A 26856-nucleotide genomic window follows, 5' to 3' on the forward strand; every position below is an offset into this window, starting at 1 on the left:
TGTGTTTTCTCAGTTACTTTTATGAAGTGACTGAAGTTTATTTAAAATTTGTCATCTTAGAAATTAATGTATATGAATTTGAAAAATTTCATAAAGTCAATGTTAAAAATGAAATACCATTGATAAAGCCAGCCTCTTAAACAGTTTTACTCAATGAGCTTCAGTCTGGACTAGATTCAGTGAAGAGATGGTAATTTTCATGTTTTTCTTTAGAATTTACTCTGTTCTCATATCACTAATGGAAGTATCTAGGCAAGGATTTGTCAGCTGTGGAGCTTGTAGAATTTAGATGCATTATGTAGAAACATTATGTAAATATACCATTTTGATATATTATGTGACCTTTTCCCTTAGCCGAATAATAACACCCCAGAAGCTAACCAAGGCCATCATTTTTCATGCAATTTATTTTCTCCGAGACATTCAGGAACTCCTTCAGAGATTAAAACCTACTAACACAAGGTTTTCTAAGATGACATGTTATGTTTTTTTAATACACTCCATACTTATCAGCATTTCTTCTCCTTGGTAATAGTCATTGAAGTTGAAGAAGGGATTTGCTGAGTCCCTACAGTCAGTAAGACAAGCCCCGTGTGGGGGTGGGGGGCAGGAATAGAGCAGAAGGTATCTTCTGATGGGGCATCAAATTACACAGCTGCATTATGTTGCAGAAAAATCCAGAGAGGACTTCTGATGCTCACGGGGAGGCTGCTGGCAGAGGAGAAGCAGCAGCTTCTCATAAACAAGGAACAGTTTAAAGCAACAGCGGTGATAATATGGCGATAATGGTGAAGTACATATGGAGGTAAAAATATTGAGAAGTAAAAGTTCATGAAAGGAGAGCAAAAGTTGGCCATCTCTAAGATTGGCTGGAGAGGGGGAATGGAAGTTCCCTTCAAATTACAGATGGGTGCTTTCCTTCCTCTTGCCTTTCTGTTCAACTGGAACGTGCTTCAACTGCACGTTGTTGCTACCCTGTTCTATGTTTACATGTTAAAAGCCAAGACAGAGAGTCATGCCTATCTAAACACAATCCCAGTCCAAATATAGGAACACTTGTGGCCAGAATGTGGAGGCAGTAAGATAAAATTGGTTTGTTTACTTTTTCTACCCTACCCCAAAAAAAGTCAGCAGTTTTTCTCCCACCTCTCCCCCCCCAAAGAAAACAAACCCAAACTGTGCCAAAGAGGCTCACTTACCTCTCTGAAAGCAAACTTCTGGTTTTCAGGAACAAGGTGAATGTTCTCTTGACACAAATTCATTGTCAAATAGTCAGTCCCCGCAATAACTGCTGCACAGGCTTCAGGCTGTCGAGTGTTGTAGCGTATTTCATTATGGGATGTGTACTCAAAAAACTACAAATGCAAGAGAAGAAACAGAAGGCAGCAGTAATTTCCTATGTACACAAGAAAGTATTTGTAGGGAAGAGATCCAAAGATACCAAATTTCACATATTAAAGTTGGTATTGTGGAAAGAAAATCTGCCAAATATATTCAAGAAGCCTTAACTGCTGCTATTTGCTTGCTATTTTACAGGAAATCAATCTCACCACAGCACTGATTTACTCTGGTAGGACTTAAGAGTGTATCAAAATGCTGAATAAATGCACTGGAAAACAGATGTTCCAACATTAAAGAACTTACAACACTTGACTGCTATATTCTATTCTCACATTTTAGACCACCTTTAAAAAGAGAACAGAAACCAGTTTGTAGCCTGTATATTGTAACTTCTTAATACAGCTGTCACAAAGCAATGTTTCTTTTAATTAAGAAGCTTCTCAATGAATAGTTCAAATGCAATTTGGTCAAGGTTCATGTTCAGTCACAAAACAACTCAGGATGTACGGTGATGAGCGTTTTATTACATGACATTTTAAGACATTATTCAGAACAAATCAGCTACAGCTGCTTTTAAACACAAGCAGAACTCTATTAAAGACAATTTACGGGCTTTGCTTGTGCAATATTCTATACAAATGTTCTGAGCATGCCCTAAAACATTGTTTCCCGCAGCAATTATGGTTGAAGCCTTCCTTAATTTTTTATTTTTATCATGGACATTTGCCAAATTTTGGACTTCATTAAAGAGAATGGCAGAATATGAGAGTTGTTTGTATTTAGCATGCTTATAAATAATTTAGACAACTATAGTGCATGGATGTGTGTTTAGAACAGATTTAGATTATGCTCAGTGGGGTAGGCAAGGGTTTTATGTACATCAGAAAATGGCTTGTTACCAACAGTATAGCTGCATTAGTGAAAAGCAATAAAAGGAGAAGGGAGAGAAAGAATCCTCTTTTGTCGTGTTTCACTCCTGAACAAAATGATTATCAAACTGTGTGAAGGGAGCTATAGTGATTCAGAAACTTAGTGTATACTTGCGCTTACCAGGAGACCACTCTTAACAACCACTAGCTAATCAGCCTTGAAAGAGAAACTGAAAATGGACTTTAATGTACGTAGGACTGTGTGATTAACAAGTCTGCAAGCACACAGTTCCAGGTACCAGAGCTCTGATCTAAGCTAAACTGGTGGTAGCCTTTTCATGAATGAAACCTCAGGTGGAATTTCTCTGCCAAAGTAGCAGTTAACAGTTGCAGCGGTACATTAGCAAATGCTGCCCGCTGCTTGCAAAGCTTCATGGCTGTTTTCAAGGGCAGTGATGTAAATGACATCCCTGAATGAACACTTTCACCACCATTCAATTAAAGGAAGTAGCAAATGAAAGTGTTTTTAAAAGACAAGTTTTAAGCTTGAAATTTACCTTCTGACATAGAATTCAAGAGAATTGATTTCCCCTAGAAACATATTGCTAGGATCTACTCTTATGATGTAAGCTACCTTACAACATTTGCTTTATGCTAGAATTGTCTCATCATCAACAAAAGTAAAATGTGGTAACATTGGCCCAGTGTTTTTCTTTCTACTCCAACAAGCTGGTGCTCCCTATTCTTTAAGCATTAGTTCAGGATTTTCATATTTGAGGATGAAGATCTTGCTTCCTCAGGTACCACAATAATCTGTGAAATACTCATTTTAAACCTACAACTTGTGAATAAAGGAACAGCTTCACAGTTGTTTGTTGCATCTGGATGGATGCTGCAGATTAGCATGCTTTCTCCTTTTAATTTTACAAGGCTCCATTTATAGCCTTCTTCAGCAGTGGATTTACAAAGTAACACTAGAATTTAGTAACATTTTTCTCTGAGTATAAACCAAAGCCTGCAAGCTGCTCATGGTATCAAACATACCAAAAGTGGATAGAGCAGCTACTAGATCAGAGATCTTCTCACTACTGAGATTTTTCCTCAATGGCCTCTCAAGGACTTATATTTTGGTGGAGAAGAGCTAATACAATTGATAATTTCTGGCTAACATTAAGGATGATTAAGAATCTATGACCCACAAAAAGGAAGTACAAATTCAGGAATCCTGACTTCTATTTCCCATCTCACCTGCACATCTTGTTTTACTTTAGCTTCCTTCTGTTTCCTCACCCACAGTTCTTCCTGCTACCCATTTTCTGTTACAGAATAGCTGCTTTCACCCCTACTCATGACCCTCATTTGCCTGCTCCTAGGTTAAGTCTTCCTATACATTTCCAACCGGTCTCCAGAGATCCTGCTTCTTTCACTCTCACTCTTCAGAGATCCTAACTGCTACTTCTGCCATATGTGCCCTGCCTGCCACTTGCTGTCCTACCTCTGTCCCAGATTTCTTCTACCCTTTCTCACCTTGGTCCTCTTTCCCAGGCTCCAGTCAGCCCTTACATGACTTTTTCCCCAATTTCACTAATACTGTTTTGCTCGTTGTTTTATCCTTCCTTCTGTAGAACTTCCAGTTCTTGTGTCATCTCTTATTTTCTTTTGTAGGTTTACACTGCTGTCAGGTACATTCCTCGTTCCTCCTGCTCCCTGGATGCCAGCAGAGGGAGCAGCAATTGCACAACTCAAGAACATGACTGCTCTCAGTCTGCTGCCGGCATCACAGGAATTTCAATGCACTGCACTAGTGCATCCGCAGAGACGTGAGAGCATCAAAAATCCAGTTATGTGATACCTTCACAGAGAATTTACAGTTGATGCTTAGGTGCTTCATAAGCAAATCTAAAAACGTCACCACATAAGAAGACACTTCTTATGAATTCCACCACTTTTTTGCTTTTTCCTTCTACCTTGTGTCTTTATTTATCTATCTATTTCTTTATTTTGGAGGGGGGCGGGGAGAACAGAAGGGTTAAAATTAAAACTAGCCTTTTGTTCAAATAAATAGAAAAAGACTTAGCTCCTCTCTTTTCTGTTATGCTTAATGCAAGAAGATTAAAAAAAAAGACAACAAACAAACAAAAATAAATAAACTATAAATGGCTTAGAGCAGGTAATCCCATAAATTCAGACAGTTTCTACATATTCAGTCTACAAAAGATTAAACACCTCCTGATAAGGAAGTGGTTTAACTAGGTTTCATTTTCTATGTAGATACGTATGCTCATCTTTGGCAGAGAGATGAGCTGAGGTAGTATAATGGGTTGGTGTGGTGTGTCTTTGAGTACTTGATCCACATCTGCCATTACTGATACTTCTGAGTTTTATAATACACAATTCTCTTTTGGCTTTTCCCTTCATCATTTAGCCCAGGACAGAAAATTTATGAAAGTTAAAAATAATAATAAAAAAAAAATAAAATACAGACACTAATAAAAAATATTAAATAGTAAGGCAATAAATGTGCTGTCAAAAACAAATCGCCTTCAGGTAGAATCTGAAACCCTGCTCTCAGACTGCAGTTTATTTTTATTTCCAAACTTAAAATGCATTTCATACTACTAACTTCCTCCTCAAGATAGATTTGTTTTTCAGCACTCAAGTTTCTTTCATTTTTCTAAAGCAGAGTTCAGAAAGAAAGCTGATAAAATGTGTGGCATATCCCTGCTCCTTTTCCAAACTTATTTTTCATTTCTGAGACAAACGTTTGGATTCGTTTCCTAAGAACACAGTTAAACCACTAAAACTATCACATAGTTACATAGACACTTGCTGAAAGTAAGTACAAGGGTTGCTCCAAATGTAAGGCATCATGTTTTCTTATGTTAGCTCATGATATCAGAGACAGAAGTTGGTGGTATGGCAGTAGAGGTTGAATTTTCCCATTAATATCCCATTACATTTTATTGCCGGGTGACAGATGTGTTACTGTGCTCTGTTTATCTACTTTAATTTCCACAGAAATAAATAGGAGGCATTACTTTCGGAGTCTAATTTGGGTTTGAAGAAACAGAACAAAACAAAAACAGCACAAGTTATGTGCCACACATCAAACCCCAACCCCCAGTTTTAGAAGGTGACTACTCAAAGCCATGAATAAGAGCCATTGTAGATTGGCATTAGGTGTTCTATGACACTTTTACCATGGCATTATGTGGAAAGCTTTATGGGTATCTCAACTAACCTCTGTTATTCAGTTTCAGACTGTATGTAGAAAAATACTAGGAAGCATTTTCAGATTACCAAAACCAAGAAGGCAAAAACTAAAGCATTAGGACCTGTGTTCACAAGGATTTTATAGCCTTAACCCAGGAGGATGCTTCTGCAGATCAGAATATTGGAGACAGTGCTGTTCTGAACCTCTTGTGCAGTTAGATAAGAACAAAGAAATAGGACAATGACACATGCAGTCAAAATTAGGTGAGGTTCCCATTGACACCGAGGGCTTTGGCAATGTGGACTGTACAAAGAGCTGGTATGCCCAAGACCAGTTGCAGACAAGTGAACACTGGCCTATAAGTCATATGGCTTCACTACTGTCCTATTAATCCCTGTTAATGAGCTCTGCATAGTGGCATGATTAAGAGATTCACAAATTCCCTAGTCTGAGTAGATACATCTTGAGAACTATGAAAATCTGACCTCAGGATACATCAAAATTAATAGCAGCCAGAGGGAGAATCAAAATTAGATCTAAGATCATCTCTCTACGGCAGTATATTCTCTCAGCACTATTGCAAAGTTTATTACTGTACTTTTCACGTCAATTCTACAGCATTAGTAAAAATGAACATAAAAACAATGAACCTTACCTGATTTTGTCCCATGCCATGACATGGGTATAGTATGACCCTGTGTCCAGTTATTTCATGTTCATTTGAAGGGTTATAATCAAAGCAGAAGTTGGCCATTCCTCTATTCTTCAACTAAGCAAAACAGAACAATATGTTAGAGTAAGGAAAACACATCTCAGTCACTTTACAGCTGCTAGGCTGTGAGGTTTATAACCCAGAGTGTTTACCAGGAATTGGAATGGATCAAATGGATCACCTCTTTCAGACTGAAGTGAAATAAAACTGAGAAGACAGTCCTGACTTGGTCATTGAGCCAGTCAGACATGAAGGCCTCCCCAGCAATGACACAATGTTCCAGGGTGTTTGCAAGTGAAGTAGGCGGGGACCACCTCCTATCAAGCTAAGATGAACTTGAGCAAGCCCGCAACTCACGCAGAACAGAAGTCCGCCATGTCTTTCATTTCCACTCCCACAGGGTCTCTTTAATTTTCTAATGAAAAGAAGGTTATGTAGTTTTTTCAGTTTTTCAAATGAGATGTAAAAAGGATTTGTTCCCAAAAGAATTCCAGTACCCCTATTGAGGTTGAACAGGCAGTCAGATTTTAAGACCAGAACCAGACACTAGATATGACATTAAATGCTATTTACTACTAGAACACAATAGGCTCACAATTTTTAGATTATATGTTAAAATACTAAGCTAGCTGATTTCAGAAAATCAGGCTAATTAACGAGGACTTGCATTTAAGTATTCAGGAGTCAAAGGTAACTGAAATTAAGTGGAACAATGCCATAACAATTACTGAATCCTAACATTACCCACTTAACCAAATTTAAAAACACATGGAGCAAAACAAGTTCTGTAAACACACGTTCAACCTGAATGCCCCCATTACTGGGTGTAATTGTATCACAGACAAAAAAAAGAAGAACAAGCAGAGCAAATCTCAGAAGAGATACTTCTGCAGGGTGCAATTTTGCTTCTCTTCACCAGTAGCCATAATCATATCCTCAGTTCTCAATGCAAAGAAAAAAACAGAATTGAAAAATGAAAGGTTAAATCCAACCAAACCCCTCAAGATTCAAACTCACCAAAGAACAAACCACAGAAATAAGAAAATTAAATACTTGTGCTCCACACGTATTTTATTTTCTCCAACATCTTATTTTATTACTACCTGATTTGTGCCTCCTGATGCTTTGCACCTACTCCTGTTGTCAGGCAGCTAGTTCTCAGCATACCTCATGCTTTGATGTGTGCCCAAGACAGGGGAAACACACTGGAGGCTGAGGAGGGCAATAGTGCTGGCATGACCTGAGGCTTCTTGCAGGGCTGTAGCTGTTGTGCTTGATAGAGTAATTCCAAAGTCCCACTATCACAACCTGAGTAGCACCTCTGAGGTGACATACACATATACAAGTGGGAGAGGAGGGAAATGGGGACAGTGTGGGACAGGGGGTTCTAGTGTGATGGGCTGGGGACTCTTCCACCTCCTCCTCCCACCCTCTGCAGTGAGGTGTGCCATGAAGTGAACATGTAACAGACAGAAAGAAGCAAGAGGCTGCAGCAGGCTAGACAGCTCTGAATTGAACAATCTCTATCTCCCCTGTATGTCCTTCCCCCTGGTCTTCCACCTGTCTTGGCAAAGCTATTAATAGGAATACACATGCCAAATTTATACATTTAGGAATGAAGGCCTTATGTTTTAATTTCCCTCTAAACACATTACTGCTATGCATTTGGTGTAATTTTTCACTGAAGGATACACCAACATCCAAATTTGGCACATTTCAAAATTCATTCTTATTTTTAGCATCCACATGTACCAGAAGTGAAAGAAATCTTCTGGCCATTATTATTAAAAAGAGTATAAAACTACTGAGCTCCTAAGCTGTCAAAAGAAGATGGTTTTTTTACCTTTATAGCACTGGGGAAGAAAGCACATTTAAAACAAACAAAACAGAAACAGGGAAGACAGCACTTTCAAAGATGACTTTTAACACACACCACAAGACAAAGCAATAATCTGATATTTTTACATTCTATGATAAAAAATAAGTCAAAGTCATACCCGCTTGAAAATTAGAATCATTATCTCTAAAATTACGAATCAGCTTCTGTTGTAGTCAGTAGCTGTCCTCAGGATCAGAGGGTTTCTCATTGGTATTTTTAGCAGTGTATGACTTTGCTTGACAGTCTACTGACTCCAGGAGGAAGATGATCGTAGCAAAGAACTTATCCTTGGTGCCCTTCCAGACAACCCAAAGCCTTTACTATCACTCCAAGTGCGTGCCCTTCGCTGTCATTCCCTGGCATTTGCTCTAGCAAGTGCCTTTTGTGGCTTATAATTTTAAATAACCTATTTTAAAATGCCATGCACCACCAGAATTATTGCAACAAGGGCACAAGAATGCCCTCTTATGCATGTTACACAATGCCCAACCACAGAAAACAAAACAGAAGTAGTACAAAAGACTACTAACTTAATCTCTGCTTCAGATGGCTAAAACTCACAGCCTGTATTCCTATAATGCTACTCTACATGATTTCTCATTTTCATTTTTCAGGCATAAAAACTTGTGAACTGTGCAGCCATATTCCTACACATACACTGCCAATTCTTCAACTTGGTTCTCTTAGGTTGTTTTATCAGACATGGGTAGGTGTTCTTTCATACACTTTATCAAGAAGCCTAATAGATGTTTAAGATGTAGGGGGATGGTAAATGGTAAGCAGATAAGTGACCTGATTTGACGTGTCAAAGGTCTGAAAACAATTAGATTTTCAAATCTGATCATACCACCATTTATGCTAAGAGAAGTCAGTCATCTGTTCCAAGGCAGAAAAAGTCGGAGTATGTGAAAGTAATGTTTTTCTCCCATTTAAGAGAATATACGGTCTAAATTCTTTTTACATGCAATAGTTCTATCAAAATAAGAATCATCCATTCTTTGCTGGAGCTACCTTTGTTCCAATATCCACTGTAAACAAATCATGCAATAAGAACATTTTATCCGTGACTTACCTTAATTCTTTTGCAGAATGCTGCATTAGAAAAACAGAAGCAAAAGAAATGTTGGTCACCTGGCCATTGAAAAACTTAGTTCAGTTCTAAGAAGTTCTGCTCATGCAGTATTACTGGCTATGCCTTTTTTTCCCCACCTTTGTCTCCTTGTGAAACACTGCACGTTTGCTCTATAGTGCCATTTAGTTACCATCTCATTTGGAAGCTGAGACAGGTCATAAACAGCAACTACTGAGATATTCAGCTCAGACCTTTACCTTTTAGTGCTTGGAGAAATGTAGTCTGTTGTTTACTAGTATCGGGACACTTGCATCTAACTACAGCAATGCAGCTGGCATTCTGTAAGTAATTCTTTACATTTTTCTTTTAAAAAAATATATGTTTCATATAACTGTAAGCCCTACATCAACAATGCATTTTTGACATTAAAACTTCATAGTATTAGTTGATAAACACAGCCAGTGGAGCACAGCCAACCTTTCTTTTCATCCACAGTATAGAAAAAATTCCTCTTTATTCCTTTGTTGTGACATGGATATTGATGCATTTGTGGTATGGGCAGATAATATCCTGGGACAAGGTAAGACATGAAATTATGGCAAGCCAACAGCCTCAGTGTACTGACCAAAGATAATCTTTTACCTCAAAGGCAACAGAGAACAATTTTACCAAGTGTCTGCTATTTTCATATCATCTTTTTATAAAGGAAAAAGAACAAAGTGAATAATATCCTCAGATCTCTGTTAACTCTTTAACGGCAACTCTGAAAGGAGTACAGAACACCAGAGAATAGAGACCCTTTGAACGAATCAATGACGTGACACTGTTGTTGCAATTCAGCTGCTCACCCTGACAAACCTAGAACTTTGCTGCACCTCAACCAGCACTGGAACTTATATAGAAAACTCCATCTAAAAAAAAAAAAAAACACGAACAAACCATGAACAAGGAGAAGTAACACTGATGGTATCCCTTCTCAAAGCATGGCTGTTCAGAGTACTGAGTGAAATATGTATTGTGGTGTTCAAGAATTATTTCTGCTAAATTCTTTTGTGGAATAAAGGGTACTCATATTACTCATAGGCATCTTATAAGAACACAATCATGGCTCAAGCAATAATACTCAAAATCTGTATGTTTAAATAAAGTTCTAGGCAGGCAGAATTTTCTGACAAGCAATCTCAGCAGAAATGGTAAATATTTATTTAGGTAGCAGGAAAAAAAATGTTAGCATAAGGGTGTAATTGTCAGAGCATGGAACTGAGTTTCACTCAACAATTCTTGCATTTATTTCAATATCTGGTGGCTGACCTGTGGGTAATCTTAGAAGATTTTCAATTTCAGTGTAAAGATTTTCAGGGGAGGCAGAAATCCCCATATCCCTTCACGATCTCTTTGAACAATTAATAACCTCACACTAGGCAGAACTATTAACAAGCCTAACATGCTTAAACAGTCTTTTTGTGAACCAACAAAGCACTAAGTAAACAACACAGGAGTAAAGAACATGATCATGATCAATGATTTACTGAAGTTAACAGATGGGGCTCAATATCCACAAATCAGTTAAATCAGTAGGTGTCATTTTTGCACTGACACTCTCTTCAAGTGTAACTGTACTTTAATCACATTTTAAATTCTTCCTGCCAGAAAACGGTGTATTCTCATTATGCTCACAACTAGATGACAGCATTTAAGAACTGTTTTTAGAGAAATATATGGAGCACACCTAAATTATACCACTGATACCTCCAGCAGCTCTGAACAAGAATTATTTTTTTCCAAGCATTTTCAACTCTTTTCTTGAAGATGACACACACAGTTAATCTTGAAAAGACCTGCAGCAATCTCTTCTCAAGACCAATGGAATGCTATCACTACCATTAGTCCAAACTTTCTTTTGGCTGCTGAAGGGTGAAGGCTAAGAAAAGGATAAGGCTATTGAAATGCTTCTCAAAGATAAGTTTTGTAATACCTTATTGCTTCTACTGTCTTTGGCCTTATCAGTCAACAGTCCAGGACAAAACAACACAACATGAACTAATGTTATCCCTATTTGAGGTGCTGGATAATGCTGGATACTACCTCTCATGTCAGTGATTGCACAGAGATAGCAATTCAAGTGAAAGTTTAAAGACAGAGGAGGGTGGCTGCTCTTTTAGAGGCTCTTGAGTCTTTGCTTCAGTAATGCTAGTCAGTGCTTACTCAGAGGAAAACACACTGTTCCTGCATTAAGAAGTTTCTTGTTCAACAAGTAACAAAGGAAAGATTATGGGGAGACAAGTTTCCTATGTGTTTTTCATGCCCACAAAGAAGAGACTTTTTTTTTTCTCCTCCAAAAAAAGAACAGTGTAGTGTAACTGAAATGCAAATAACAGTTAACCAAGACCATTGTGACACTGGCTGGGTGTGATGAATTGTTGTTGGAATGCAGCTTAGCTAGATTTGCAGTGATTGAGTTATAACATAAGTATTTAAAAATCAACATGGCATTTAAAATCAGGAAGGTATTTTGCATGTCTTTATCAGGCAGAAAGGTATAACCTTGTGCTCCTGACATGTCAAGCAGCAGGTATGTGCCATTTTTCTCAGAGGAAGAAGGTATTTGCTTCATCATCTCCAACTTTGTCATCTCCAAATAAGATTACAGTAACAAGATATACACAACGCTATAGTTTGTATTTATTTTAAGCTGCAAATAAGGTTGAAAATTGTAGCCTGCTAAGAAAGGAAAAGAGGATTCATACTGTGCCAGTGAGAACTGTTAATGAACCAGCAATGTTCAAAAGTGTCTTCCAGATTAAAAATTAGTATGTTGGTTTCGACACAGAGAATTTAGTATTATCTGGGAGCACACAGTATAAGCACTCTTTTCTATCATCAGGGCATCAATTTTAATTATATAAGAAGTGCAAATGCATATTTCAAAATGCACTGTTTTCAAGTTGACAACTGAAAATCAGAAAACTTCAGTGGTTTCTTTTTTTAATATTCAAGTTTTAAAAATTTAAAAGGTCATCCTTTGCTAGCCTTAGCACTTGCAAGATATCATTTGGAAGGTGTAGCTCATGGCAACATTACCTGTTCTCAAACCCAGTCACAGGATTCCTTCAGAAATAGCATCCCCTTGTATAAAGATTCTGATAGAAACCACATTTTGGAGTCTACCAATTCTATGTTAAGTTCTATCAAAAACCCATGCTGTCTTTGGTATAAAAATACCATTGGAATGAGCTCAGGGAAATGCAAGGAGGCCCCTTTACAGCAACCACATACCATGCCAAAGAAGCCTGGTCTGTCCTCAGGTACATGAAGCTCTGGGTACACATTCTCCAAGAACCACTTGAAGTCCTTACATTTCAGTTTCTCTCGAAGGAGTCTCCTCTCTGTCACATCTCCATATGGTTCCTAAATAAATAAATAAAAATAAAGATTAAAAACACAGAACAGATGCTGTCTTGTAAATTATCTGTTTACATTATTAGGAACCATATGTTCAAGTGATCAGTAGGACTTTTAACCAGGAAAAATTCCCATGTTTGGGCACTGGACTTGATTTTATTAGCCTTACATTTGTTAATTGTTGACAAAAAAGAAAAAGATTGGAATGGTACACATAAAACTTTAAAATATTCTAGAAGACAGACAGTCAGAGAAAAATCCAGAAAATCTATATGTAGGGACATCCCTGAATACAATTCACTGGACTACGAAAGCATAGTAGAAAATTTACTTCTTCCAGCCAGATAACTGAAAATCTCAAAAGTAATGAATGAATCTTGAGAATTTAAAATTGCTCCACCATCCATTTGCAAATTACTCATAATGGCAATTTTTTCTCTTAACTGAAGAAATTAATAAAATCTGCTAAGGTTTCCTTTGATCTTCACAGTTTTGGGGCTGGATAACACGAAATCTTAAATCACCAGAGAAAAAACTTTCAGTGCAGACCTTTTCCTGCCTACAGATAGGAGCGTAGTTCACATCTTTTCATGTCTGTCTTCAAAATCTATATTGACTGGGGACGTCAGACACTCTAGCATGATGTACTGCTCACACTCCCCAGACTCTTGCAGGTCACCTGACACACTCTTTATCACTCCAAAAATATATTTGCTTTTCTCAAAACTGTGGGAATATAGCTGAAAACACAAAACGGATGTAAAACAGAGGCAAAGATGCCTGCTTGAATAAACAAACAGCATGACACATTAGCTCCAAGGTCTGAACATTAATCTTAAAGCGAAACCTTACGGAACCAAATTCCGCAGCCTTAGCATCAATCATTTTTCCATTACGCTATGGAACTGAATAGTTGGGTTAGATGAAGTAAAAGTTTCTAAACTCAGCTGCTGAAGCCAGAGATGCACAGAATATTATGGAAACCACGAGGCATTGGCAGCAGCCTTGATACATGCAAAAAAAACCAGCAAGACTCTCAGCTTAAATCAACTGTGCTACAAGCAAGCCAATATGCAAAGCTTATGTTACTAGCATTACAGGCATCAGCCACCCTGGACTTCACAAGAAAATCCACCAGCATGTATTGCTGTCTCCTCTTTGCATAGAACACAAGCAGAATCATGCCAGTGTTGCCTGTGAACTCACAATGTCTCCGGATACTCAAAACCATACTTCTCTCAATGTCAGACTCCAACAATAAAACCTAAATGGATTTTATGATGTTAAAGTAAAACAATTATTACTAAAATATGGACTATAATAACCTAATTCCCTAGTTTAAGCCAAAGTAACACAAGACTAATGCTAACAAAATCCACTTCTTTGAAAAATATGGTAAATTTTTTCCATAAGCATTTCTAATGGGAAATCGGATGTTTGCATGCATTAGGAACTTACTGTCTAGTCTCTCAGTTCTGGTCAGGTGTACTCAGAGGTGGATGTCCAACAGTCTATGCTGCACAGCATGTTACTTCCCTCCAGACTACAAGACCCTCTATGTGAATATAACAAAACTACTAATTTGCCACACTTTTTTATTGCTCTGACCTACTCAAATTTCACAGTAGGTATCTTCTGAACTATTTTGCTAACAAATGATCTTATATTTTCTTCCTCATTAAAACTATGAAAACAAATAAAAACTGACACTTCAAACATTCTCATACGAACATTTTCATCATCTTGGTCTTTCCAATTCCGATTATTTAAGTTTTTGTTTATTTAAATTGAACACCCTGCAGCAGTAAATTAAACTTGGGAAATATAAGTTTGTCTTAAGTCAATACAAAGTTTTACAATTTTCAAAAGATGAGTGATCTTGCTAAAAGTTATTAGCAAGGTGGTCACATAAAAATCTACTGTCCATTGAAATGTGTTGACTAAAATTCATTTTGTGCATTTCTGTTGTGTAATTTTTTAATTGATAGAATACTGTATCACCTTTTGCATGGGAGCATACACATTGGGCTAAACAGTTCCTCCTTACTTAAGTTACCATGCTGAACTTCATTCTTTAATTAATTCATCTATTATTGTCACAAATTTAGCCTTCTCCTCAACTTACCAATTTTTTCTTTTTCCAAAAAATTTAAAAACTACATATACATTTATTTTCTGTTTGAGAAAATGTTTCAGAAGAAGTAAGGGAGAAACCTCCCAATTCAACATTAGCTAAATAAACAGCCAATTCATTGAACACAAATTCAACTCTGAAAACAAGGGACTCTACTCACCAGGCGTGCATGTGGGTTTCGATGATAATAAAGTTCTTTATATTCATCCATCCACACTTCAGCTGCACGCACGCTGTTTGCAAGAGCTTTTGACCGGGAATAGGGAGCTTGTTTGGGGAAAACATGGCCTACATGTGAGCAAGGGTGGATTTCAAGACTTCCGCCACACTGCCATATCTGAATAAAGAATTTATATTGTGCATTGTTAATTTCAGTCTTTGCAAGCAGAAGGATACACATCATTGCAAGGATAATACTTTACTCAAGAATAACACAGTATAAGTCATAATAATTCTGTCTCTTGTCTGCTGAATAAAACAGATTACATTGCTTCATCATGAACTTAGAGCAAATCACTGTGATTAACAAGAACACAGCCCCATCGCTAGTTTTATCAGGTGTACTTTCTCTGAAGGCACAATAAGAAATGGCCCACAGTACTTCTGCAGGTCTAAATGTTGTCTACAAGTCAAGTTATATAAGCAAGAGACATCCTTCTAGGTGAAATTTATCATACAAATAGCCTTCTCAGAGAGAAACTTGATGATAGTTATCAGGAACTGAATCTTGCTTTGCCCATATTCTCCTGCCAAGCTGACTTGACAAAGCTTGTAAAACCATTATTTGTGCTTCCATTTCTACATTCACCATTTGAGAATACAGGTATGGGTGCTCAAATATAAAATGTGACTAATCTTTAAGAGGAGATTGGAAAAAAGCACCCAAGATTCAACACATAAAGAAGTAAACAAAAAAATAAATTCTGTAACTGATCCTCGGTGTCCAACCAATATTTGTGGGAAAAAATTTCCTCTATTTAAATCAGTGTTTCTACTTGCTGTTGAAGAAAGTACTTGAGCTTGCATGTGGAGCTGTGCCCTCGTCCTCAGGCCTTTGGCTTCCTAGGCCAGAAAATGTCTGTGGAGCAAAAGCCCCCAAGTGAGAACCCAGCAGGGGCTTAATCTCAGCACACACAGTTCTGTAATTACACTCTCCCTGAAAACCTTGGACACTATTGCTTAACAGACCTTTTACAGTCCATTCCCACCACTCCTTCCAATCCCAGGCTTGCTGTAACAAAAGCAGAGTGCAGCCGAGTGTTTCCCTTTTAATATTGTGCATGAGCACGATATGACAGGCTCCCTGATTCAGAAGGGTGCCAGAAACAAGGCTATTGAAATTTAGTAAGGTGGGAGGAAAGGGAAGTCAAACTGCACCTGGACAATTTTGAGGCTATCACCAGTGGCTCTGAGAGATTTTCTGAAGAAGCTTTTTTCAAGCTGGAAATCCAGGCAATTAATTCTCCTTGCTTACTTAACCATGCATACATAGGTGGCTGCTCAGTTTTCCTGAGTAAGGAGGATGGAACCTGATGATCCCTGAAGTCCCTTCCAACCCAAGCCATTCTATGATTCTGTGAAGAGGGAAATTGGCTAAAGATGTTTAAGGAATAGAGATGTTTGCTGGCTTTCTTTTAAACAGAAACATGAGTTAAGGAAATATGCAATAAATCTGCCATTCAATACTGATCTCTTAAACAACCTGCATTTTTTCAAACATAAGCCATGCTACTGCCATTTAAAAGCCACCCTGAAATTGACCATCCTCTCTCATTATAGGGGTTCCCTTAGGGAGATTTCTGCTTCAGAACAATAGTTACCTTAAGCCATAGCTTCCATATCCAAGATTGTATTTTTTAAAGTTGAAATTTATCAGGCAAGTATTGCCAACAAACAGTAAGGTCAATTAAATTTATTGAAGCCTATCAATTTTCATTTTTGTTATATTCCTTAAAAGCATCTTTCACTGATGATTAGTGTTTTGATCAGTTTGTGTTCAACAAGAAAATATGAGCAATGGACCATAAAGACTACTGAAGTAAAAACGTAACATGAAGAAAGACGCACTTTCTTGTACAGTTCCTTGATAAAGTCTGATTTAAGTGGAATAAAACATAATGACTGTATTTATTAAATTGCTACCAAAAAGAAAATTCCACAGCATCTGAATTTTCAGTGACTATAACTCTGAATTCCTCCAAGAAAATAACTGTGGGTTGCTAAGCAGTGCCCATTAAATTCTGCTTCCCTTATTAAAAAGGTTTAAAATTTCTTGTCTACCCATTACAAGAACTAGATATGTTTTAGCTACCCAATTCCTCAGAAGACTTATTTATTTATTTTAAAGGAAAGCATATTTCAACTTCTACATAAAACGAAGAGTGATAAAATAAAGCAAGGAATTCAACAGAGACACCAAATTTGATCATTAAATGTTAAGTAAATGACTCTGGGGAAGTTTCTCTCCCGAAACAATTTCCATCTCCTGAAACAGAAAAGCCCATTAGGTTTTATTTATATTTTGCCTGCTCATGTGCATGCAAATATGATTCTGTACTAGGTCTGGCAGCTCTCATCATAAGAGAACCTTTTCTTTTTTCCTATCACAAGAAGAGAACAAGGTGACACCGGTTTTACTTTCACTTTCATCTTGATGCACACAGGGTATAAACATTTTTTCTTTGCTTTACAGGGATGAATGCTTGCATTAGGAAAGCTACAATAGCTGTGCAGCTCCCACACTGATATCCCTGTCTCTGCCAGGCTTTGGACAAGTGACCCAGTTTCTGGGTCAACAAATGCTAAATAGGAAAAGCAAGTTGGCAGTCAATAAATTAGTTTCCTGTATGAACTGCTGTCTCTGTGGTGGTGCTTTAGGATTCTCTGGAAAGAAAAAAGAAAAACAAGATGCTACCCTCTGAAAGATAAGGGGACACAACCTGTTCCTAAGGCCACCCAGGCTACACATGCTGCAGGAGAAGTTTCCACAACGGAACAGAAAGCAAACAGTGCAGAAGGATTAGAGAAGAATCCGGGAAATCAGAGGTGTAGCAGCCAGGACTAGCAGACAAAGAAATTGCAAGGAAAAGAGAAGAATTAGCAGTAAGTAATGTTGCCTTTTTGAATATTTGTATTTTCCCCTCTTGCTGCAATGGCGAGTTAAAGGATAGGCTGCAGATGTATCAAGCAGCAGTCCCCAGTAGCAAACATACAATGCAGTGCCAACAAAAGGAAAACACTGCAACCAGCTCGACGTACAGGAGATGGAAGATGAGAGGGCATTGCTTTGCATCCCCTAGGAAGGAGACTTTCAATGCCCATTATGTCCATGAAGTGAAATTTTATCTAGCCAAATAGCATTAAGCAATCCCAAATCAAGGCACATTGACTCAATTCTGCATTCAGCACACAGCCTCAATCTCTCTTAGTCATAATGCTTTCAGCCAAAGCTTTGTCCTTGTTGCACCTCTCAAAACCACGGAGAATTTCTTCAGTTTAGAGTAAACAAACAGGAGGCAAAGGAGGCTTGAGAACATTGTCTCAAGCTGTGGCTGTGTTTTTAGAGACAAGAAGAATGAATTAATTTACAGTGGGCTTCAGTATTCCTGACCCCGATTTTTATGTCTGGCAGGTCCAGAAACCACTGAGATGAGAATTAGCACTGATTTATCCCTCTTGACCTTCTTCAGAAATGTGGGCAGCAGGAAGAACACACTAAAATGCTTTCTTAGTGCTCTGCTCCCTTCCACAAAATGCCTCACTGCAGGAGGCACACACACAGAGGCAAAGCACATTGTCTGCTACAGTTTCGCTCCAAATGCCCAGATTCTTTTGGCAATCTGCACTGGTGAAATTAGTGCGCCCCGGCACATTCAATGGCCTGTGGAGCAGCTACCACTGCTCAGTCCATCCTGCTGCACTGCTCGTCTCCCAGAAGAGAGCTGCTCAGTCCACCTGTAGTCTGCAGGGAGCTGGACCAGCCCTTGAGAAGAAAATCCTTCAAACCAAACAGGCAAAGCCACTGCTCACTCACGCTCTTTCATCACATAGGCTCTAGCAAGAGGGCCATCTTCAACACTTTCCCCAAGGACATATTACTGGCTTTCCAGCTCCTCAGCCCCAGAGGCCATCTCAGAGACAAAAAACACTACTCCCAACTCCTATTGGCCAACCTGACCAGTGTGACTGAATGATTACCCCTAAAGAAAATAAATCTCAAGCCACGGAAAGATGAGACCACCATAACGTATATAACAAAGCAGACTGCACCTAAACTGTAGCCAGCTGTGAGATGCCTGCTTCAGAAGCTCACAGATCTCATGGAGGTGGGTAAGTTGCTTTGAGCCTTGGGCAGAAGTCCCCCTGAGTTTTCTGATTGAGACAAGTAGGCTGCAAGTTCGGACTGAAGTGTCAGAAAAACTAATCTCCACATGAGAAAGGAGAACTTCAGATCAGTGATCCTAGATGAGAATTCCCTCTCCAGAAAGAAACTATTTCACTTCTGAGTCAGTGCTTATTATCCTCCCAAGCCCTTTCCTTTCCTTATTCTTTAGCATTCTTTGGCTGGATTTCTTCATTACAGGCCAGAGAAGACACAAAGGCACAGTGGCCACAAAGTCTAATGCAAGGCAGTTTCCTCATGAGAAGGCAGTCCTTTCTCACGAGAAGGTTTTGTAACATCAAAATATTATTTATTCCTGAAAGCTACTCTTAGTGGTAAAAACAAACAAACAAACAAACCAAAAAACCATCAATCATTTTCCTCCACAACCTGACAACAGACAAAAATGCGAATATGACTATAAAATGCATATATCTGGTGGCAAAAGAAAGAAAAACAAACAAACGACACAACAACAAAAAGAGAAAGCATGGATAGTAAGTTGTGAACTCTTTGCAAGTCAAAAATGGCATTGTGGGGTACCTTCTAAACCACTGCAAACTAAGAGTGATCTGAGTCGAACCATGTGCTCAGTGGGAATCTGCAATAGGACAGGTAACAGCAGACATGAGTAGAGCATGATCGCTTTATTCATCTGTTTTCACTGTCCCATATCTTCTTTTCCTTCACTGTAAATCCTTTCCATTGCAGCACAGCAATCTATCTGCTTCATGCCTTAGTGTCGGTACATCCTCTGGTGGAGTTTTGCTCATCAGTTCCTGGAGATTTCCTCACTGCCTTTTATAACCTTTATATGAACTTTTCCTGACATGAAACAGAATTAAGCCTTGCAGAAGCACAGGCTTGCTCACCCTGTCCCACTGATAACTTCCATCAACTGCCAGCTGTTCACTCTACCAACTGCTATAGTGAACTCCAGCAGCATGTGTAGTAAGCACTAATGTGTCTTTCCAACTATCTGCTTTAAGCCACAGAACATAAACTTCACACTCTAATGTCACACCACTGCTTACATTTTACGCAGATGTTCCTAATAAACACTTGGAAAAGATGTCTTTTCAAATGGTTATTTTGAAGGAAAAGATAGCTATAATGAAATGTGAGAACTATGAAAAGATTAATGTAAATGCATACTGAAATTTTTGCTTCTTTACATTTGCTTACACCACAGCCTTCCCACTGAGTAGGAAACAAATAAGAAACTAGTTTTTGCTCTCATAAGACAAACAAGTTACTTACCCTAAATGAAAACTCAAGGTTTTCTCCTCCCCAGACTTCCATTCCTGTATCATATGAACCAAGATAATCAAAATACTTCTTACTCACAGAAAACAATCCACCTGCCATGGTGGGAGACCTATAAAAGAGAATAACAATTCTGAATTTAATTAAAAGAAAAAAAAAAAAAAAAGAATTTAAAAAACCCAACAGAATGAGTTAGAAATACATCATTTTCACTATCTGTTTTCTCATGCTTGAGGATACAAAGTAAGAGGCAGCCACTGATCAACTAAGTATTCCATTGCAAGAACATTTGCATTTGCTGTTTGGGTTTTGCTAACAAAACTGTATCAGAAACAAGTTTCAAATCATATTAAAACAAAAAACATCAATGAAATGTGAGAAGATAAACATTATGTGAGGATGGATTTTTGCAACTGTAATATCTTTGAGACTGACATTAAATGACTAGCCTTTTATTTCAAATTACAGAACATACACTTTCTGTGGTAGAATTATTTTATTCAGTACTGAAATTCTAAGTGCAGCATACTTGTAAACTTGTAAACTTTAGTTGTAAGTAAACACAAACCTGTGCTTTAGTAATTAATAACAATATTCCTGATTCCACTAATAACAAGTGGAAAAACTCTGAAATTACCTGATCAGAATTCAGTAATTATAGCCTCAGAGAGATTTTTTTTTCCTTCAATGACGACCTATATTTTTTTAAATGGCTTACTATGTTTGACCAAAAAAAAAAGAATTAGAAACCAAAATTTGAACCATTCTGGCAGGGCAATGTTGATAGGGCACAAGACACACTTATCAACAGCACAGTTAAGGGATGAGCTCTCCGTAGGATGGTGTATGCATCCGTAAATAGAATTGAATCTGTTTAATATTGCTCCTAATCTCCTAATTGTTTACAGCCTTAGAAAATGACCCTCTTTAAAGTGCCAACCACATTATGCTGGTTGGAATTAAATTCATCTAACACTATGAATTTTACTAAATTGCAATTGATGTAAGAATTAAAAAATGCTAGGTCTGCCATCACTTATTCTTAACATGTCAAAACTAATTTTACCAGCCATCTTTTTGAAGCAACACAGTCTTATACTGTCATACGTTGTTTCAAAGAATGGAAGGAGATGAAAAAGGACTCCATAAGCTGTCAAGCTCTTCTGCCTCACCCCTTCTCTAGTCCTTCCAAACAGTCAGTGATACCATTCTCTCAGCACTGCTGCATTCTCCAGATAACCATACCACTCAGCTCAGTCACTGGTCCACCTTGAAGTTATATCTCTCCTCATTTTCCCTTTGGCATTCCAAAGACAATTTCTTACTGTTGGGAAGCACCATATTTAAGCTTAGAGTTATTTGCTCTACTTGAGACTTTTTTTGGAATATGCGTATGAATGTAAGCTGAAAGGGTCTGATTTACTGTCTCACTTTTCCCATTAAAACAAACAAACAAACAGAAGCCTGTTTTCTCACAGCTGAGTATAAATTCATTAATATTAGTGAAGCACTGGGTATTATCACAATAAGTGTCCTAGAAAAGACTGGGGAAAATCAATCATTCTATATCTGTTGTAGGCTGTAAGATGACAAATTTTAAACAAAGGCAAGGATGTGACGTTAAAAATTCTCAAGAGGTGCTTCATTTCTCACAATGCACTGCTGAAATACAGCAACTTCTATGTCAAGTATAACAGACCTTCAGCTATCAGGATTTTGTTTACTATAAGTACCAATTTCCTAGAAGCACTCTTTGAACTTTCCTTACCTAACCCAAAATACAATACAGAGTGACGAATAACATCTATGGATTTCAACTCTTGCAAGCAGAATTAAAACCCACCATGATATTCACATGATATCTGGTGAGTAATTACAAAATGCGTAATTTCAAACTAAGTGGTAAGCACTCATAATACATTTTTCCAGGTTCTGACACTTCCAATTGAAGTGAAAAGTACTCATAACATTCATAGTTTAAGAACAGGATGCATAAGAATTAACCTGATCACATCAATCTTGGACTTCCTTCGTTTCTGTTCTCTCTCAGGGGTAGTGTGCCATGTGAAGACCAATCTCCAGTCAAATCCACCAATCTGTGGCTCACCAGCATTTCCCAAGTACTCAAACGTGTTCCAATCAATAACATCAATAACAGGGCATACGACAGCTGATTCTTCTTCTGCGATCCTAGTGCGTTTAAAAGAAGAAATAAACACATTAGAAGAAAACGTACTAATGAAAGAAGCTTCCAGTAATTCCTTCTACTGCAAGATTCTCTCAAAAACTAGAGCAGTCAAGAAAACAGTGGTCAACACCAAACCCAAAATTTCTCAACTCATGCTGCAATATAAGGAAAAAATGACTACAAGAATGATCTTTTTGTTGTTGTTGCTGTTGAGGATGCATTAGGATGGACTCGGGCATCTGGCAAGCATCGTTCTTCCTGGACAGTGGAAGTGTGATATGCCAGATGGCTTGTGGTTACATAGTCAGCACCTGGCTCAGCTGCCATATCCAACATCACAATCTCAACAAAAATGTGTTTTACTGGTAGCTGCCTCTGAGATATTTATAAAACAGAGAAGAAGAATGAAACAGGATTCCTGGATAAAAGGTGAAACTGTGTAATCTTTTGTCATGACCATTATCATTCTCCAGGGACAAGTAAGATGGCTCTGTGGCCCTCAAAATCAGTTTTTCTTATAACTATGATAATCTGCAAAAAGTTACACTAAACACTAGCACAGTGATTTAAAAAGATGCCATGAATTCAAAACAAACAAACAAAAAAACCTATATGATATTAGATCTCTAATAGTGAAAATATCAGGAACATGGCCTCAGAAAACCCTAACGCTACAAGACAATTAAAAGGATAAAATAGATAGTGCTGCAGAATGACACTGCTATCAGCAAGTCTAATCTAAAGATAGTTAAGATCTATATCACTACTAGGAACACATCAGAGTGGAGGACATTCCTTGCAAGCAGGCTTTGGCAAGAAGATAAACTTCCTCCCATTTCTCAATATCATTCAGGGTTTTCCAAAATCCTTTCCAAAAGTATTTGCCCTTAAAAAACATAGGGAGATTCTTTGTCTCAAATTCTGGAAAGGACTCTTTTAGCACTACAATAGATCACTTTGAGCATACAAACTCAAGCTAAGGCTTTTCTCCTACATAACTCTTTACTAGTCTTCTCTACACTACTCTTAACTATCTCTGGTTAGTCCAATCGCAAAGTGGCTTGTTTGACTTTTGAGTCTTGTTTTAGTTCTGTATCTTCTGATTTACACATTCCACATAAGAAGAAAAAATGAACATGTTAGATGGTCAGACAAGTCTTGATGTATCCATCATTCAAGGGCAGTTTGTTTCCTACGGAAATGTGAAGCTTAAAATCTGCAGGCTGAAGAAGGGACTCTGACTCTGTTACACTCAAGTCTCTGAAATTAGAGCAGCTTGTGGTGGTTAAATACAGCAGAGGACAGAAGTGGCTCCAGAGGGGTCTTGTCTGAGCTGAGAAAGACTTAAACAAGAAACGGTCCCTTCTTGTTGCCACTGGGAAAATACAACACAGCTGTTCTCTTTTTTAAAATCCCCCACTGAAGTGCTACTTGGCAGAGTGCACAAAAAGGCGTATACAAATATCATTATCTCCACTCACTTGCATAAAGGTTATGCACAAAGCAATGAGAAGGATATAAACATGGAGAAAAAACTCCCAAAAGTAACAGAGCTCAGTTGTTCTTAAAGAGGAGTGAAAAATAAGTATTTGGCACGATTGCAGTTGCAAAAAGAATCAGATAAGTGAAAAAACCATCACTTTTTGTGTTAACTAAGATTTAACCAGATTATGCAATGTAGAAACAGATTACAAATAGAGAGATGGCTGCACTGCAAAATTCAAACACTGACATTGCTTCCATACATTTCAGCCAGTACCATGAAAACAGCTTCTCAGAGATGGACATCTGCATCTAGAGCAAAAAGGGCACAGGTTCCAAGACACATGCAGAGCTAACTTCTTATAGAAGGCAGTGTATTGCACTCAGAATTACCTAAACTGTTTCTCAAGACTACCATCTAGTGGTTTGCAAGAAAAAAAAAAAAAGACAGAATTGAATACACTACTATATGCTGTTTTTTTTGTTTGTTTGTTTGTTTTGGTTTGGTTTGGTTTTTTAAGAGGGCAGTCATTAAAATCACGTTTATTCTTTGATTTTTATACTTCTGTCTTTCTTCACATTGTCTGTACTATTCAGTTAACCAAAATTCATCTGGAACGTACCTGTTGTGAAATTTAGATGAAAATAAGAATGAATACAACGATTTTAAGAAGAAAATAGTTATTCCAGATACAATTTCAAAAACAAAATGGGGTGTTCCTCTTGACAACCTTACTCTGTTTTTTGGTAGTGCTAGATTTTCTAGCCTTTCTCTGAGATCTGTGATATCTGAAAAGGCACCTTTACAGAATGCAAATCAGACCACTGACTTTGAGGAAAGAATTTTTTATTTATTCATTTTTAGATGTTTTTGAGAGAGTTGATTTCCTATGCTGTAGCTAAGCAATGAGTGACTGAGGTACTGAAATTGTTCAATAGTGATGGGGCTGTGGGGTGATGCGGTGGGGCACTCCACTGGCTGAATATATAGTAGGAAAAGTACTCTTCGAAGTGTTCCTTGGCTACTGACTATGTGTGGGTAAGGCATAATGTAAGCACTTTTACCATAAAACTAGTATTCTGTATTCTTGGTTTTGTGGTGGTTTCTGTTTTTGCCATTTTTTCCCCAATCGTATTTATTATTAATGGAAGTTTTCTAAACTATGCAAATCTGTAATATAGATGAAAAACAACAGAAGTTCATATTACAGTATCCCAGCACAGATGGTGTGCTGACATAACATTAATTCCTCTCTACTCTATCTACCCCTGTGATACTTTGTATCACAACCAGTTTGAAAAGATGGCCTAGCTCATCTTCAGACAAGGAAGATGGAATTTATTGACTTCTCCTCCAATCTGCTTCTGTGTACCTTCTCCTGAAAAAAAAAAAAAAAAAAGATGACTCAGGGCCCACACCTTTTGAGATGACCTTCTTATCCACCACTCAAGCTGATATCCACATTTCTCAAGGCAGTTTCCCAGCTAGGGGTGGACTCTCCTACTTGAAAACAAAGTTTTCACTTCTCTGAAGAAAAAAAAAAAGCAGCCTGGTCCACACAGAAAACAAACAAGCAAACAAACAAACTCTTCATGCTCCCAACTTATATTTTCTGTCTCTCTTCCAGGAGAAAAATACTTACATTTCCTGAGGGACCAGACTGTGATAACCTCTGATAAGTCTGTAAGAGTGACTTTTCCCCTGCAAAGCACTGGAACATGCTAAAATGACTCCTTTCCTTTTGCCACAGTACAAAGTCTGGATAGAATATAACTACCTTTCCAGAAGTGGTTCCAGCCAGCCCTCGTGGCATTCACAGTGGCAGTCCAGGAAGGTCAGAATGTCCCCTTTGGCTATAGAAGCCCCCAGCAGTCGAGCTCGAACCAGTCCTTCCCTCTTGTTCGCACGAATAAGACGCACCTTGTGTAAGCCAGCCACATAGTTCTCCAAAGGCTCCTTTAAATGGTCTATAATGACAACACAAAAACATATATACAGTGCTGAAATGATTGGCTTATGGCACGTTAAAAGAGTGCTCTTTTTTTTGAGCACTACATGACATATATGGTGCTTTACTGTCTACACAAATAATAAGGATGGACAAAAATTGGTTACTTTTAAGAAATTGAATGCTTCATAGTTGCTCTGTTTCTCACTTCCAAATCGTTAATTTTGTCTCAAATGTGAAGGCTTTACCATATAAAGGTTTTATTCTTAACACCATTCACCTGTGATAGAAAATGACAGCATTTTTACGTGTTCCATAATGCACATAGAAACAGACAACTTAGATGCTCCTTACTTTAACTGATGCCAGTACAACCTTGGAGCAACTGAAACATGCTCAAATGAGCACAGGTAGAATGCTCCAACAAAGCTGTAGTTATGCATATATTGAAGCATTCACATTACAACAAAGCAAACATGCCTGATTCAAAACTAAATTTGATTCAGAAGATGAAATTTTCACCAGCTTCCAAAAGACAAAACACTTTCAAGCTAGATACCTCTGTTACAGAATTTCATGGTGTGTTACTAGAAGAGCAGAGCTTTTTCTCCAATAGACTAGATGACAAAACAAAAGTTATTATTCTTTGTACCTTTGTCACTGTAATCATCCACAAGGATAACTTCTTCTAAAAGTATATCTGGAGATGTCTCAAGAACACTATGAACAGTTCGCAGAAGCGTTGACCAAGCCTCATTATAGAAAGCTATCACAACTGAGGTTTTGGGCAGGCTGTAGTAATCATACTTCTTCTCTTTGCACCTGTAGGCAAGAGGACACCACTTAGTACAAGTGAAAAAACACTTGTCAATTTTCAGAAAACTATTATCAAATGAGTAGTTTGTGACTTTAGAAAAAGAATACCTACTGGAACTTAACAAAACTGTGAATACATGGAGTAGTCATG

The 26856-nt window shown here is 37.9% G+C and overlaps 1 protein-coding gene across 1 annotated transcript in view; it reads right to left on the bottom strand.

Annotated features, from left to right (window-relative positions):
• The window catches only part of GALNT12 (polypeptide N-acetylgalactosaminyltransferase 12), a 41328-nt gene that overhangs the window by 2555 nt on the left and 11917 nt on the right, over nucleotides 1–26856 (bottom strand). Inside the window, exons 2-9 of the mRNA XM_015854243.2 lie at nucleotides 26542–26711; nucleotides 25719–25908; nucleotides 22275–22460; nucleotides 20265–20382; nucleotides 14784–14960; nucleotides 12364–12495; nucleotides 6080–6193; nucleotides 1200–1355 (exon numbers count right to left, since the gene is read on the bottom strand). Coding sequence (XP_015709729.1) covers nucleotides 1200–1355; nucleotides 6080–6193; nucleotides 12364–12495; nucleotides 14784–14960; nucleotides 20265–20382; nucleotides 22275–22460; nucleotides 25719–25908; nucleotides 26542–26711 — 1243 coding nt within the window. The remainder of the gene's footprint in view (nucleotides 1–1199; nucleotides 1356–6079; nucleotides 6194–12363; nucleotides 12496–14783; nucleotides 14961–20264; nucleotides 20383–22274; nucleotides 22461–25718; nucleotides 25909–26541; nucleotides 26712–26856) is intronic.

The sequence above is a fragment of the Coturnix japonica genome, chromosome 2 (assembly GCF_001577835.2).
Source record: "Coturnix japonica isolate 7356 chromosome 2, Coturnix japonica 2.1, whole genome shotgun sequence".
Taxonomy (NCBI): domain Eukaryota; kingdom Metazoa; phylum Chordata; class Aves; order Galliformes; family Phasianidae; genus Coturnix; species Coturnix japonica.